The sequence below is a fragment of the Seriola aureovittata genome, chromosome 7, assembly GCF_021018895.1.
Source record: "Seriola aureovittata isolate HTS-2021-v1 ecotype China chromosome 7, ASM2101889v1, whole genome shotgun sequence".
Taxonomy (NCBI): Eukaryota; Metazoa; Chordata; class Actinopteri; order Carangiformes; family Carangidae; genus Seriola; species Seriola aureovittata.
Window position 1 is genome coordinate 675168 of NC_079370.1, and position 14849 is coordinate 690016.

The window sequence follows — 14849 nt, forward strand, 5'->3', positions numbered from 1 at the left end:
GTTTAGTTCCCACCTGCAGAGCAGCAGGTAGCTACAAGGAGCCAGAGAGAGTCTCAGGACTGACGCAGTCTCACTGACAAAGCTGGAGAAGTAGAAATATCTTTCTCTCTAGGACAGTCCGGAGATCAGCGATGGTTTGTGGGGGATTTGTTTGCACCAAGAACGGGCTCTGCGCTCTCAATATCCTGTATGTTGTAAGTAAAACTTTAATGCTGTTAAATGTTTTTTTCACCGACATGTAGTTGGTCCTAAAACAAGTGCTTGAAGTGGCCTTCAGTTTCCTGTCTGCGTCTCAGGAAATGCGGTACTGGCCGGTTAGTTTGAGTCAAAAGGAGATGAAAATGTTGGAGCTGTTTTCTGATCAGTTGGAACAGGCAGGTGTTGCTGCTGGTTGATTGATTGGGCCAAGTTAATGGTAGCTAGTTGCTTTTGTCAGTGTTGGTTATTGGTAGCTGGTGTATCCCTCAACAACCTCACGAAGAATCTTCTTGAGGACATTAACGTTATGTTGTTGTTGTTGTTGTTTTGTTATTATTTCATTAGTTAATTTAATTTATTTCTTGCATTCTCCTGATTTATATTGAATGGTATCTCTGGATCTGTATGTGTGTGCATTAGTTTGTCTGTCATCCCCTGTTTTCCATATTAAATAACCAATAATAATTCAAATACCTGAGAGATTTGTTTAGAGCTGCAGCAAGTGGTCAATTAATTGATTGACAGAAAATTAATTAGCAGTTATTTTGATAAATTTAATAATCGTTTTTAAGGAAATATTACAAACACTCAGTGGTTCCAGCTTCTGAATTATGAAAATTAGATTTTTTTTTTTTTTTGTCATTTGAAGACCTGTCACCCTGGGCATTGGGAAATTCTAACTTCAATAATAAGGAAACTCAGTTGCAGGATTAGATTTAATCTAATTAGAGAAACAGCTCTCCGGTTCTCTAAACAGTGTAAAACGGCTGATTTTTAGCACAATAAGTACCTGTTTCTCTTCAACCTTTGTCCTGTAGATTAATGAGGGGCATAATGTAGAGCTGCTTTCAGGAATGGTGGGGACACGATGAAGTTAAAAAACATGTGACTGCTAATTCCTGCATTTATACACATTCATATCAATTAAGGAAATGGCAAATTGTGATGAAACTGGTCATCATACTTTCTGTTTAGAGAAAAAAAGAACAAACGTTATGTACATTTCTGTAATGTTAAGCCCTAAAATCATGTTCAGTTTCCCTGATGGACACCTGACATTTTATGATAAATAATTTTGTATTGACATCTGACATCTTGAATTTTTCAGACTATTACTGATTAGCGACCGTGAAGGTCATTGTTCTTTCTTCTTCTTCCACGCCAACATTGTTCTTTCTGTTCCTCCTCAGTTGGTGAGTCTGCTGCTGATCGGAGTGGCAGCCTGGGGGAAATGGTTCGGCCTGGTCTCAAGCATCAGGGTGGTGGCAGGGGTCATCAGCGTGGGTATCTTCCTGTTCCTTGTTGCCTTTGTGGGGCTGTGCGGCGCCCTGAAGCACCACCAGGTCCTGCTGTTCTTTGTATCCTTTGGTTCAGGGAGTCGTCTTATTTTATTTCTCTGCTGGGCTTGTGTTTTTAATGGCTCTTGTGTAGCAGCAACACAGTGAGATGTCAGGGTGTTTTCATGATTGTTAATCTGACGTTAACTTCCTAAACTTGATCCAGTACATGATGATCCTGTTCATAGTGTTCGTTTTGCAGTTCGCTGTGTCCTGTGCTTGTCTGGCCCTGAATAAAGACCAGCAGGTGTGTTTGTTTTATCTGTGCTGAGTTGATTATATTATGCTATTTTTATTCTAACTGTAGATTTTACATAATTCTATATTTGTATAAACAAACATTATCCATGTCAGTGGTGGAAAGTAACTAAGTACATTGACTTAATGACTGTATTTTATTTTGAGGTACTGTATATTAACATCTTTGCACTAAAGTAAAATTTTGAATGAAGTATTTCTGTCCTGCAGTACTGCCACTTTTACTTAAGTAAATGCTCTGATTACTGCTTCACTGGCCCCTGTTCACATTTGTGATCCAGTTGACCGTCTTATCCTGCTGCCACCTAGTCTCAAGCTTTTCAAATAAATGCTGCCTTTCACAACCAGGCTGTGTGACTCTCCTTTACAGAACCTTCTGCTGGAGGCCGGGTGGAACAAATCCGAGGCCACTCAACAGGACGTGGAGAAAACACTCGACTGCTGTGGCTTCCAAAGTGTCAACCTCAATGGCTCCTGTGCTGCTGTAAGTAAACTGCGTGGGAGATTCTCTTCTCTTCGTCTCGGCAGCAACTTGATCTTCACGCACATGACCGTGTCTCTGTCTCTGGGAGTTATTGAATTTTTCTCCCTTACTTCCTCTTCCTTTAGAGCTGCTTTAAGAGCCCTTCACCGTCTTGTGAAACCTGCTCAAGCATCCTCCAGCACTATGCAGGGGAGGTGCTACAGTTTGTGGGTGGTCTTGGACTCTTCTTCAGTTTCACAGAGGTTGGTAAAATGTCACACTGACAAATCTAACAGGTTTTGAAGCTGAAGATGAATGTACTGTATATTGAGAAAACTGACACTTGTTTGTTTGTCTTTCTGTTCAGATCCTTGGAGTTTGGCTCACCCACAGATACAGAAATATCAAAGATCCTAGATCAAACCCTGGGGCTTTTCTATAATCACTCACAATTTAATAAACTGCACTGCTGAATAATTCTTTGTCCCCTTAATTTAGAAAACCACACATATCTGTACATTTATATGATTTAAACTGTAACGTTGGCTAATTAATTCCCACTGTCATTCAAAGTTTTCCAGCATTAACCACCATAAGCGTGTCTTTTTCTTTAATTGCGTGTCTTTATAAGAATGGTTTGACATTTTGGGAAGTACTATTATTTACTTTATCACTGAAAGTAAATGAGATTGATACCACTCTCTCTGTATGGTGAATATTTAGCTGGAGCAAGCGGACGGTTAGCTTAGCTAAGCATAAAGGCTGGAAACAGGGGGAAACTGTTAGCCTGCAGCTCTGTCCAAAGTTCTGTAGCTCATTTACACATTATAGTCTATCTTGTCTGTTTAAATATAGGGTAAAAACTACAATTTAAGGTTTTACAGTGGGTTATGTTATACAATTTTTTTCGGCTCGGACCATTGACCGAACACAACATGGCTCAAAACCCGAACCAGCTGACATACGGTGTTGGTTGTTACTTTTGGACAGAGCCAGGCAAGCTGTTCACTCCTGTTTCCAGTCTTTATGCTAAGCTAAGCTAAGCTAACCGGTTTCTGGCTGTAGCTTCAGACATAAGAGTGGTAATAATCTTCTGCTTTAACTTTATTGCCTCTTTAATTCTAATCTGTCTCAAAGTGATAGAAGCTAACAGCAGCTGTGTATGCTCACCACAGACACACACCTTATGCAAATACAATGCTGGTTATAGTACCATGATGGCTGAATGACTGTAGTCACCACTCCCAGATGAACTATTCACAGGTGACCACATACACTGGTGTGCTCTGCAGGCAGTGGGTTTGGGTGTTGGATGTCTTAACAGTAGGAAAAGATTAACATCAAATCAAAGTCAAACCTGTTGCATCTGAATGGAGAGATAAATATTATTAAACCAAGCTTGTTTTTGTTTTATTTATGTATTTATTGCTCTTTAATTTCTATTAAACAAAGCTTAATGAATTCATAATAAATCAGGTTTCATCATATTCATCGTCTCACAGCTTAGTTTTCCTTAATTGTCCAAAATAACCATGCAGAGTTGCAGAACATAACACAGGAAATTTCCATATGTGCTTTGCTTGTTAGATCCGGTGTTGATAGACTGTTTCTCAGGAGAACTTGGTAACTCTGCACCACATGACGTTGCTCACATTCCTCACCCTAAACAGGATGCCAACCAGGAACTGCACTCACTGTTTAGGTTCCTCTGCATGGACTCAGCCAGTCCGACCTGTTCACCAGTGTCTCTGAACTCTGCCAAAATGTTATGTAAAGTCATTGTGAGCACACCATGTTATTACCTCTATTCTATATTGTAAGTTGCACTTTTGTTTCATTGTCATTGCTGTTTGTATAACTGCAGACTCCATTTTTATGAGGTAGTTACTGTCTAATCAAAATTAAAATTATTTTAATAAATTTTAATTTGAAATGAATTAAATAAAAAAACAGAATACAGTGTGTTTTTGTGTTTTTCTTTAAATTAATGAAATTATTAATTATTGTTGTTACCGATTATCAGAGCTGGCCCAAGCATTTATGGGGCCCTAAGAAGGATTTTTTTTGGTCAAGGGCGTGGGTATGGACGCAAAAACCCCTCCGACCATCCAAAAGAAAGAGATATTTTATTTTTAATGCCATCAACCAAACGGTTTATTAACATATAAGATCTATACATCATAGTATAGTAAGGCATAAAATATCGTATTATAGTAAGGCATAAAAACGTTAAAAAAAATATAGTATAGTAAAACATAAAAACGTCAAAAGACGTCAGTTTAATGAGACATAAAACATTATAGTGTAATAAGGCATAAAATGTCATAGTATAGTAGAACATAAAAACGTAAAAAAAGTCACAGTATATTAAAGCATAAAAACGTCATAGTATAGTAAGGCATAATAGGTCATAGTAGAGTAAGACAAAAAAGTCAAAAACGTCATATTATAATAGGGCCTAAAAATAAAAAATGTCATAATATAATAAGGCATAGAAACGTCAAAAAATGTCATAGTATAGTCAGGCAGAAAAAACATCTTAAAACATCACAGTATAATAAGGCATAAAATTTGATAGTATAGTAAGGAATAAAACGTCATAGCATAGTAAGACACAAAAACATAAAAAAAAGTCATAGTATAGTAAGAGATAAAAAAGTCATAGTATAGTAAGAGATAAAAACATCATAGTATAGTAAGGCATAAAGTGTCATACTTAAGTGAGGCATAAAAACATCATACCATAGTAAGACATAAAAACGTCCAAAAATGTCATAGTATAGTAAGGCATAAAACATTGTGACTGAATGTGTGATCACATTATGTGATTTAATTTTTTCAGTTTTGATGTGTCTATTGTTATTACAGAGCTTTTTTCAGTTAAATTTATGGGAATGTATATTTGGAGTCCATTCCTGATTTTCGCCACAAGGGGGCATCTTCTCTGTAGCGAGATGGTTTGATGAGGCTGATATCCAACTCTCGTCTTCAGTGCAACAGAAGCGAGTGGAGGAAACACATTACCTGTTGCCTGTCTCATCATTTTACTGTTCTTTCCAGGTTAGTAGCTGGTAAAACCACACGTATAAAGCATAGATGTGATGTATATGTAAAGTCCTGCTTGTGTTTTATCTGTCAGGAGGTTTATGTTGTTTAGTTTAAGTGTCAGTCAATCAGAATCTCACTTCTTCGGTACAAGAGTTAGCTTAGCTTAGTTCAGTGTGCATGTATGCTAAGGATGTTTTGAAGTTGATGTTTTATTTTAAGGCTCTCCATAATGTTATTAGAATGTGTTTTGAAAGAGGGTTTGTTGGACATATGTAATGTTTCTTCTAAATTGATAGTGTATTCATCCTCGCTAGCCGTGTTATATTTTCTTTGAAAAGTAATCGAATGTTACGTAACTTCATGTTAGTTGTGGAATAGTATCCATCAGCCAGTTATCTGAACACTAAACAGTGCAGTTGTCAAGCTGTAAGCAGTAAACCAAAGACTTTTGGGAGAAAAATGTATTTTTATTTCATTTGTATATGAAGAATAACAGAACACATAGAGTGTGGAAATTATTATTAATTTTATAAGAAATTGAAGTTTCTTATGTGGGATTGTGTTATGCTTATGTGAACTGGTAGAGTTTATGAAGAGAAATGTGGAAAATGTAGCTAAAATATGAATGTATAATTAAAGTGCAACAGAAGCGAGTGAAGGAAACACATTACCTGTTGCCTGTCTCATCATTTTACTGTTCTTTCCAGAACAAATATAATCTGCCAACAGACCTCAAGTCGGGGCCTGTTACAACATCATAATATAGTAAGGCATAGAAACGTCAAAAAACGTCATAGTATAGTAAGGCATAAAACATCATAGTATAAAAAGGCATAAAATCTGATAGTATACTAAGTCATAAAACGTAACAGTAGAGTAAGACATGAAAACGTAAAAAAACGTCATAGTATAGTAAGGCATAAGATGGTCAAAAAACGTCATAGTAGAGTAAGGCATAAAATGTCATAATATAGGAAGACATAAGAACAACAAAAAAACTTCAAACTATAGTAAGGCATAAAAAGTCATAAAAACGTCATAGTATAGTAAGGCATAAAAAGTCATAGTATAGTAAGGCATGAAAAGTCCTAAAAACGACATATTACAGTCAGGTATAAATAGTCATAAAAACGATATAGTATAGCAAGGCATAAAACGTCATAGTATAGTAAGGCATAAAAAACTCATGAAAATGTCATAGTATAGTAAGGCATGAAAAGTCATAAAAACGACATATTACAGTCAGGTATAAAAAGTCATAAAAACGATATAGTATAGTAAGGCATAAAATGTCATAGTATAGTAAGGCATGAAAAGTCATAAAAACGACATATTACAGTCAGGTATAAAAAGTCATAAAAACGATATAGTATAGTAAGGCATAAAAAGTCATGGTATAGTAAGGCATGAAAAGTCATAAAAACGACATATTACAGTCAGGTATAAAAAGTCATAAAAACGATATAGTATAGTAAGGCATAAAAAGTCATAGTATAGTAAGGCATGAAAAGTCATAAAAACGACATATTACAGTCAGGTATAAAAAGTCATAAAAACGATATAGTATAGCAAGGCAAAAAACGTCATAATATAGTAAGGCATAAGATGGTCAAAAAACGTCATAGTAGAGTAAGGCATAAAATGTCATAATATAGGAAGACATAAGAACAACAAAAAAACTTCAAACTATAGTAAGGCATAAAAAGTCATAAAAACGTCATAGTATAGTAAGGCATAAAAAGTCATAGTATAGTAAGGCATGAAAAGTCATAAAAACGACATATTACAGTCAGGTATAAAAAGTCATAAAAACGATATAGTATAGCAAGGCATAAAACGTCATAGTATAGTAAGGCATAAAAAACTCATGAAAATGTCATAGTATAGTAAGGCATGAAAAGTCATAAAAACGACATACTACAGTCAGGTATAAAAAGTCATAAAAACGATATAGTATAGTAAGGCATAAAAAGTCATGGTATAGTAAGGCATGAAAAGTCATAAAAACGACATATTACAGTCAGGTATAAAAAGTCATAAAAACGATATAGTATAGTAAGGCATAAAAAGTCATAGTATAGTAAGGCATGAAAAGTCATAAAAACGAAATATTACAGTCAGGTATAAAAAGTCATAAAAACGATATAGTATAGCAAGGCATAAAACGTCATACTATAGTAAGGCATAAAAAACTCATGAAAATGTCATAGTATAGTAAGGCATGAAAAGTCATAAAAACTACATAGTACAGTCAGGTATAAAATGTCATAAAAACGACATAGTATAGTAAGGCATAAAAAGTCATGAAAACATCATAGTATGGTAAGGCATAGAAAGTCATAAAAATGACATGGTATAATAAGGCATAAAAAGTCACAAAAACGACATAGTATAGTAAGGCATAAAAAGTCATAAAAATGTCATAGTATAGTAAGGCATAAAAAGTCATAGTATAGTAAGGCATAAAAATTCATAAAAACGTCATAGTATAGTAAGTCATAAAAACGTCATAGTATAGTAAGGCATAAAAAGTCATAAAAACAACATAGTATAGTAAGGTATAAAAAGTCATAGTATAGTAAGGCATAAAAAATCATAAAAACGTCTTAGTATAGTAAGGCATAAAAAGTCATAAAAATGTCATAGTATAGTAAGGCATAAAAAGTCATAGTATAGTAAGCCATAAAAAGTCATAAAAACGTCATAGTATAGTAAGTCATAAAAACGTCATAGTATAGTAAGGCATAAAAAGTCACAAAAACGTCATAGTATAGCAAGGGATAAAATGTCATCATATAGTAAGGCATAGAAACATCAAAAAATATCATAGTATAGTAAGGCATAAAAAAGTCAAAGTATAGCAAGTCGCCACTGCTAAATGAATGTAGAGGAAACACTGACATAGTATAGTAAGGCATAAAAAGTCATAAAAACAGCATAGTATAGTAAGGCGCAAAAATGTCTCAAAAAGTCATAGTATGAAAGCCATAAAAACTTCAAAAATCATCATGGTAAAATAAGGCATGAACATAGTATAGCAAGGCATAAAATCTCATAGTATAGTAAGGCATAAAATCTCATAGTATAGTAAGGCATAAAAAGTCATAAAGATGACATGGTATAGCAAGGCATAAAAATTCATTGTATAGTAAAGCATAAAAAGTCATAAAAACGTCATAGTATAGTTAGGCATGAAAACGAAATAGTATACTAAGGCATAAAAAGTCATATAAAACTACATAGTATGGCAAGGCATAAAAATTCAAAGTATAGTAAGGCATAAAAATGACATAGTATAGTAAGGCATAAAAAGTCATAAAAACGTCATAGTATAGTAAGGCATAAAAAGTCACAAAAACGTCATAGTTTAGTAAGGTATAAAAAGTCATAGTATAGTAAGGCATAAAAAGTCATAAAAACGTCATAGTATAGTAAGTCATAAAAACGTCATAGTATAGTAAGGCATAAAAAGTCATAAAAACAACATAGTATAGTAAGGCATAAAAATTCATAGTATACTGAGGCATAAAAAACGACATAGTAAAGTAAGGCATGAAAACGACATAGTATAGTAAAGTACAAAAAGTTATAGTATAATAAGGCATAAAAAGTCATAAAAACAACATATAAATAGTAAGCCATAAAAAGTCACAAAAACGTCATAGTATAGTGAAGTACAAAAAGTTATAGTATAATAAGGCATAAAAAGTCACAAAAACGACATAGTATAGTGAGGCATAAAAAGTCATGAAAATGTCATAGTATAGTAAGGCATAAAAAGTCATAAAAACGACATAGTATAGTGAAGTACAAAAAGTTATAGTATAATAAGGCATAAAAAGTCACAAAAACGACATAGTATAGTGAGGCATAAAAAGTCATGAAAATGTCATAGTATAGTAAGGCATAAAAAGTCATAAAAACGACATAGTACAGTCAGGTATAAAAAGTCATAAAAACAACGTAGTATAGTAAGGCACAAAAAGTCATGGTATAGTAAGGCATATAAAATAATAAAAACGTCATAATATAGTAAGGCATAAAAAGTCATAAAAACGTCATAGTATAGTAAGGCATAAAAAGTCATAAAAACGAAATGGTATAGCAAGGCATAAAAATTCATTGTATAGTAAGGCATAAAAAGTCATAAAAATTTCATATTATAGTTAGGCATGAAAACGACATAGTATACCAAGGCATAAAAAGTCATAGTATAGTAAGGCATAAAAAGTCATAAAAACGACATAGTATAGTAAAGTATAAAAAGTCATAATATAGTAAGGCATAAAAAGTCACAAAAACGTCATAGTATAGTAAAGCATAAAAATTAATTGTATAGTAAGGCATATAAAGTCATAAAAAGAACATAGTATAGTAAGGCATAAAAACGACAGTATAGTAAGGCATAAAAAGTCATGAAAATGTCATAGTATAGTAAGGCATAAAAAGTCATAAAAACGACAGTACAGTCAGGTATAAAAAGTCATAAAAACGACGTAGTATAGTAAGGCACAAAAAGTCATGGTATAGTAAGGCATATAAAATAATAAAAACGTCATACTATAGTAAGGCATAAAAAGTCATAAAAACAACATACTATAGTAAGGCATAAAAAGTCATAGTATTGTAAGGCATAAAAAGTCATAAAAACGTCATAGTATAGTAAGGTATAAAAAGTCATAGTATAGTAAGGCATAAAAAGTCACAAAAACGTCATAGTATAGTAAGGCATAAAAAGTCATAAAAATGTCATAGTATAGTAAGGCATAAAAAATCATAAAAACGACATAGTATAGCAGGGCATAAAAAGTCATAGTATAGCAAGGCACAAAAAGTCATGAAAATGTCATAGTATAGTAAAGCATAAAAAGTCATAAAAACGTCATAGTATAGTAAGGCATAAAAAGTCATAAAAACGTCATAGTATAGTAAAGCATAAAAAGTCATAAAAACAACATAGTATAGCAAGGCATAAAAAGTCATAGTATAGTAAGGCATAAAAACGACATAGTATAGTAAGGCATAAAAAGTCATAAAAATGTCATAGTATAGTAACTCATAAAAACGTCATAGTATAGTAAGGCATAAAAAATCATAAAAACGACATAGTATAGTAAAGTACAAAAAGTTATAGTATAATAAGGCATAAAAAGTCATAAAAACGACATAGTACAGTCAGGCATAAAAAGTCATAAATACGTCATAGTATAGTAAGGCATAAAAAGTCATAGTATAGTAAGGCATAAAAAGTCATAAAAACTACATAGTATAGTAAGGTATAAAAAGTCATAGTATAGTAAGGCATAAAAAGTCACAAAAACGTCATAGTAAAGCAAGGCATGAAAAGTCATAGTATAGCAAGTCATAAAAAGTCATGAAAATGTCATTGTATAGTAAGGCATAAAAAGTCATAAAAACGTCATACTATAGTAAGGCATAAAAAGTCATAAAAACTACATAGTATAGTAAGGTATAAAAAGTCATAGTATAGTAAGGAATAAAAAGTCACAAAAACGTCATAGTATAGCAAGGCATGAAAAGTCATAGTATAGCAAGTCATAAAAAGTCATGAAAATGTCATTGTATAGTAAGGCATAAAAAGTCATAAAAACTACATAGTATAGTAAGGTATAAAAAGTCATAGTATAGTAAGGCATAAAAAGTCACAAAAACGTCATAGTATAGTAAGGCATAAAAAGTCATAAAAACGTCATAGTATAGTAAGGCATGAAAACGACATAGTATAGTAAGGCATAAAAAGTCATAGTATAGTAAGGCATAAAAAGTCATGAAAATGTCATAGTATAGTAAGGCATAAAAAGTCATAAAAACGTCATAGTATAGTAAGGCATAAAAAGTCATAAAAACGTCATAGTATAGTAAGGCATAAAAAGTCATAAAAACGAAATGGTATAGCAAGGCATAAAAATTCATTGTATAGTAAGGCATAAAAAGTCATAAAAATTTCATATTATAGTTAGGCATGAAAACGACATAGTATACTAAGGCATAAAAAGTCATAGTATAGTAAGGCATAAAAAGTCATAAAAACGACATAGTATAGTAAAGTATAAAAAGTCATAATATAGTAAGGCATAAAAAGTCACAAAAACGTCATAGTATAGTAAAGCATAAAAATTAATTGTATAGTAAGGCATATAAAGTCATAAAAAGAACATAGTATAGTAAGGCATAAAAACGACAGTATAGTAAGGCATAAAAAGTCATGAAAATGTCATAGTATAGTAAGGCATAAAAAGTCATAAAAACGACAGTACAGTCAGGTATAAAAAGTCATAAAAACGACGTAGTATAGTAAGGCACAAAAAGTCATGGTATAGTAAGGCATATAAAATAATAAAAACGTCATACTATAGTAAGGCATAAAAAGTCATAAAAACAACATACTATAGTAAGGCATAAAAAGTCATAGTATTGTAAGGCATAAAAAGTCATAAAAACGTCATAGTATAGTAAGGTATAAAAAGTCATAGTATAGTAAGGCATAAAAAGTCACAAAAACGTCATCGTATAATAAGGCATAAAAAGTCATAAAAATGTCATAGTATAGTAAGGCATAAAAAATCATAAAAACGACATAGTATAGCAGGGCATAAAAAGTCATAGTATAGCAAGGCACAAAAAGTCATGAAAATGTCATAGTATAGTAAAGCATAAAAAGTCATAAAAACGTCATAGTATAGTAAGGCATAAAAAGTCATAAAAACGTCATAGTATAGTAAAGCATAAAAAGTCATAAAAACGTCATCGTATAGTAAGGCATAAAAAGTCATAGTATAGTAAGGCAGAAAAACGACATAGTATAGTAAGGCATAAAAAGTCATAAAAATGTCATAGTATAGTAACTCATAAAAACGTCATAGTATAGTAAGGCATAAAAAATCATAAAAACGACATAGTATAGTAAAGTACAAAAAGTTATAGTATAATAAGGCATAAAAAGTCATAAAAACGACATAGTACAGTCAGGCATAAAAAGTCATAAATACGTCATAGTATAGTAAGGCATAAAAAGTCATAGTATAGTAAGGCATAAAAAGTCATAAAAACTACATAGTATAGTAAGGTATAAAAAGTCATAGTATAGTAAGGCATAAAAAGTCACAAAAACGTCATAGTAAAGCAAGGCATGAAAAGTCATAGTATAGCAAGTCATAAAAAGTCATGAAAATGTCATTGTATAGTAAGGCATAAAAAGTCATAAAAACGTCATACTATAGTAAGGCATAAAAAGTCATAAAAACTACATAGTATAGTAAGGTATAAAAAGTCATAGTATAGTAAGGAATAAAAAGTCACAAAAACGTCATAGTATAGCAAGGCATGAAAAGTCATAGTATAGCAAGTCATAAAAAGTCATGAAAATGTCATTGTATAGTAAGGCATAAAAAGTCATAAAAACTACATAGTATAGTAAGGTATAAAAAGTCATAGTATAGTAAGGCATAAAAAGTCACAAAAACGTCATAGTATAGTAAGGCATAAAAAGTCATAAAAATGTCATAGTATAGTAAGGCATGAAAACGACATAGTATAGCAGGGCATAAAAAGTCATAGTATAGCAAGGCACAAAAAGTCATGAAAATGTCATAGTATAGTAAGGCATAAAAAGTCATAAAAACGTCATAGTATAGTGAGGCATAAAAAGTCATGAAGATGTCATTGTATAGTAAGGCATAAAAAGTCATAAAAACTACATAGTATAGTAAAGTACAAAAAGTTATAGTATAATAAGGCATAAAAAGTCACAAAAACGACATAGTATAGTGAGGCATAAAAAGTCATAAAATCAACATAGTATAGTAAGGCATAAAAAGTCATAAAAAAGACATAGTACAGTCAAGTATAAAAAGTCATAAAAACGACATAGTATAACAAGGCATAAAAAGTCATAAATACGTCATAGTATAGTAAGGCATAAAAAGTCATAGTATAGTAAGGCATAAAAAGTCATAAAAACGTCATACTATAGTAAGGCATAAAAAGTCATAAAAACTACATAGTATAGTAAGGTATAAAAAGTCATAGTATAGTAAGGCATAAAAAGTCACAAAAACGTCATAGTATAGCAAGGCATAAAAAGTCATAGTATAGTAAGGCATAAAAAGTCATAAAAACGTCATACTATAGTAAGGCATAAAAAGTCATAAAAACTACATAGTATAGTAAGGCATAAAAAGTCACAAAAACGTCATAGTATAGCAAGGCATGAAAAGTCATAGTATAGTAAGGCATAAAAAGTCATAAAAACGTCATACTATAGTAAGGCATAAAAAGTCATAAAAACGTCATAGTATAGTAAGGCATAAAAAATCATAAAAACGACATAGTATAGTAAAGTACAAAAAGTTATATTATAATAAGGCATAAAAACTCACAAAAACGACATAGTATAGATAAGCATAAAAAGTCATAAAAACGTCTTAGTATAGTAAGGCATAAAAAGTCATAAAAACGTCTTACTATAGTAAGGCATAAAAAGTCACAAAAACGTCATAGTATAGTAAGGCATAAAAAGTCATAGTATAGTAAGGCATAAAAAGTCATAAAAACTACATAGTATAGTAAGGTATAAAAAGTCATAGTATAGTAAGGCATAAAAAGTCACAAAAACGTCATAGGATAGTAAGGCATAAAAAGTCATAAAAATGTCATAGTATAGTAAGGCATGAAAAGTCATAAAAAAGACATAGTACAGTCAAGTATAAAAAGTCATAAAAACGACATAGTATAACAAGGCATAAAAAGTCATAAATACGTCATAGTATAGTAAGGCATAAAAAGTCATAGTATAGTAAGGCATAAAAAGTCATAAAAACGTCATACTATAGTAAGGCATAAAAAGTCATAAAAACTACATAGTATAGTAAGGTATAAAAAGTCATAGTATTGTAAGGCATAAAAAGTCATAAAAACGTCATAGTATAGCAAGGCATAAAAAGTCATAGTATAGTAAGGCATAAAAAGTCATAAAAACGTCATACTATAGTAAGGCATAAAAAGTCATAAAAAAGACATAGTACAGTCAAGTATAAAAAGTCATAAAAACGACATAGTATAACAAGGCATAAAAAGTCATAAATACGTCATAGTATAGTAAGGCATAAAAAGTCATAGTATAGTAAGGCATAAAAAGTCATAAAAACGTCATACTATAGTAAGGCATAAAAAGTCATAAAAACTACATAGTATAGTAAGGTATAAAAAGTCATAGTATAGTAAGGCATAAAAAGTCATAAAAAGTCATAAAAACTCATAGTATAGCAAGGCATAAAAAGTCATAGTATAGTAAGGCATAAAAAGTCATAAAAACGTCATATTATAGTAAGGCATAAAAAGTCATAAAAACTACATATTATAGTAAGGCATAAAAAGTCACAAAAACGTCATAGTATAGCAAGGCATGAAAAGTCATAGTATAGTAAGGCATAAAAAGTCATAAAAACGTCATACTATAGTAAGGCATAAAAAGTCATAAAAACGTCATAGTATAGTAAGGCATAAAAAATCATAAAAACGACATA

General features: G+C 31.6%; 1 protein-coding gene across 1 annotated transcript; it reads left to right on the forward strand.

The window, feature by feature from the left end:
* tspan13a (tetraspanin 13a) lies at window positions 1-4220 on the forward strand. The gene is made up of 6 exons (XM_056379682.1): window positions 1-194; window positions 1389-1556; window positions 1702-1782; window positions 2164-2277; window positions 2403-2519; window positions 2624-4220. Exons 1-6 carry the CDS (start codon window positions 132-134, stop codon window positions 2696-2698), a joined length of 618 nt encoding a protein of 205 aa, XP_056235657.1. The 5' UTR covers window positions 1-131; the 3' UTR covers window positions 2699-4220.
* Window positions 4221-14849: the final 10629 nt, after the last annotated feature.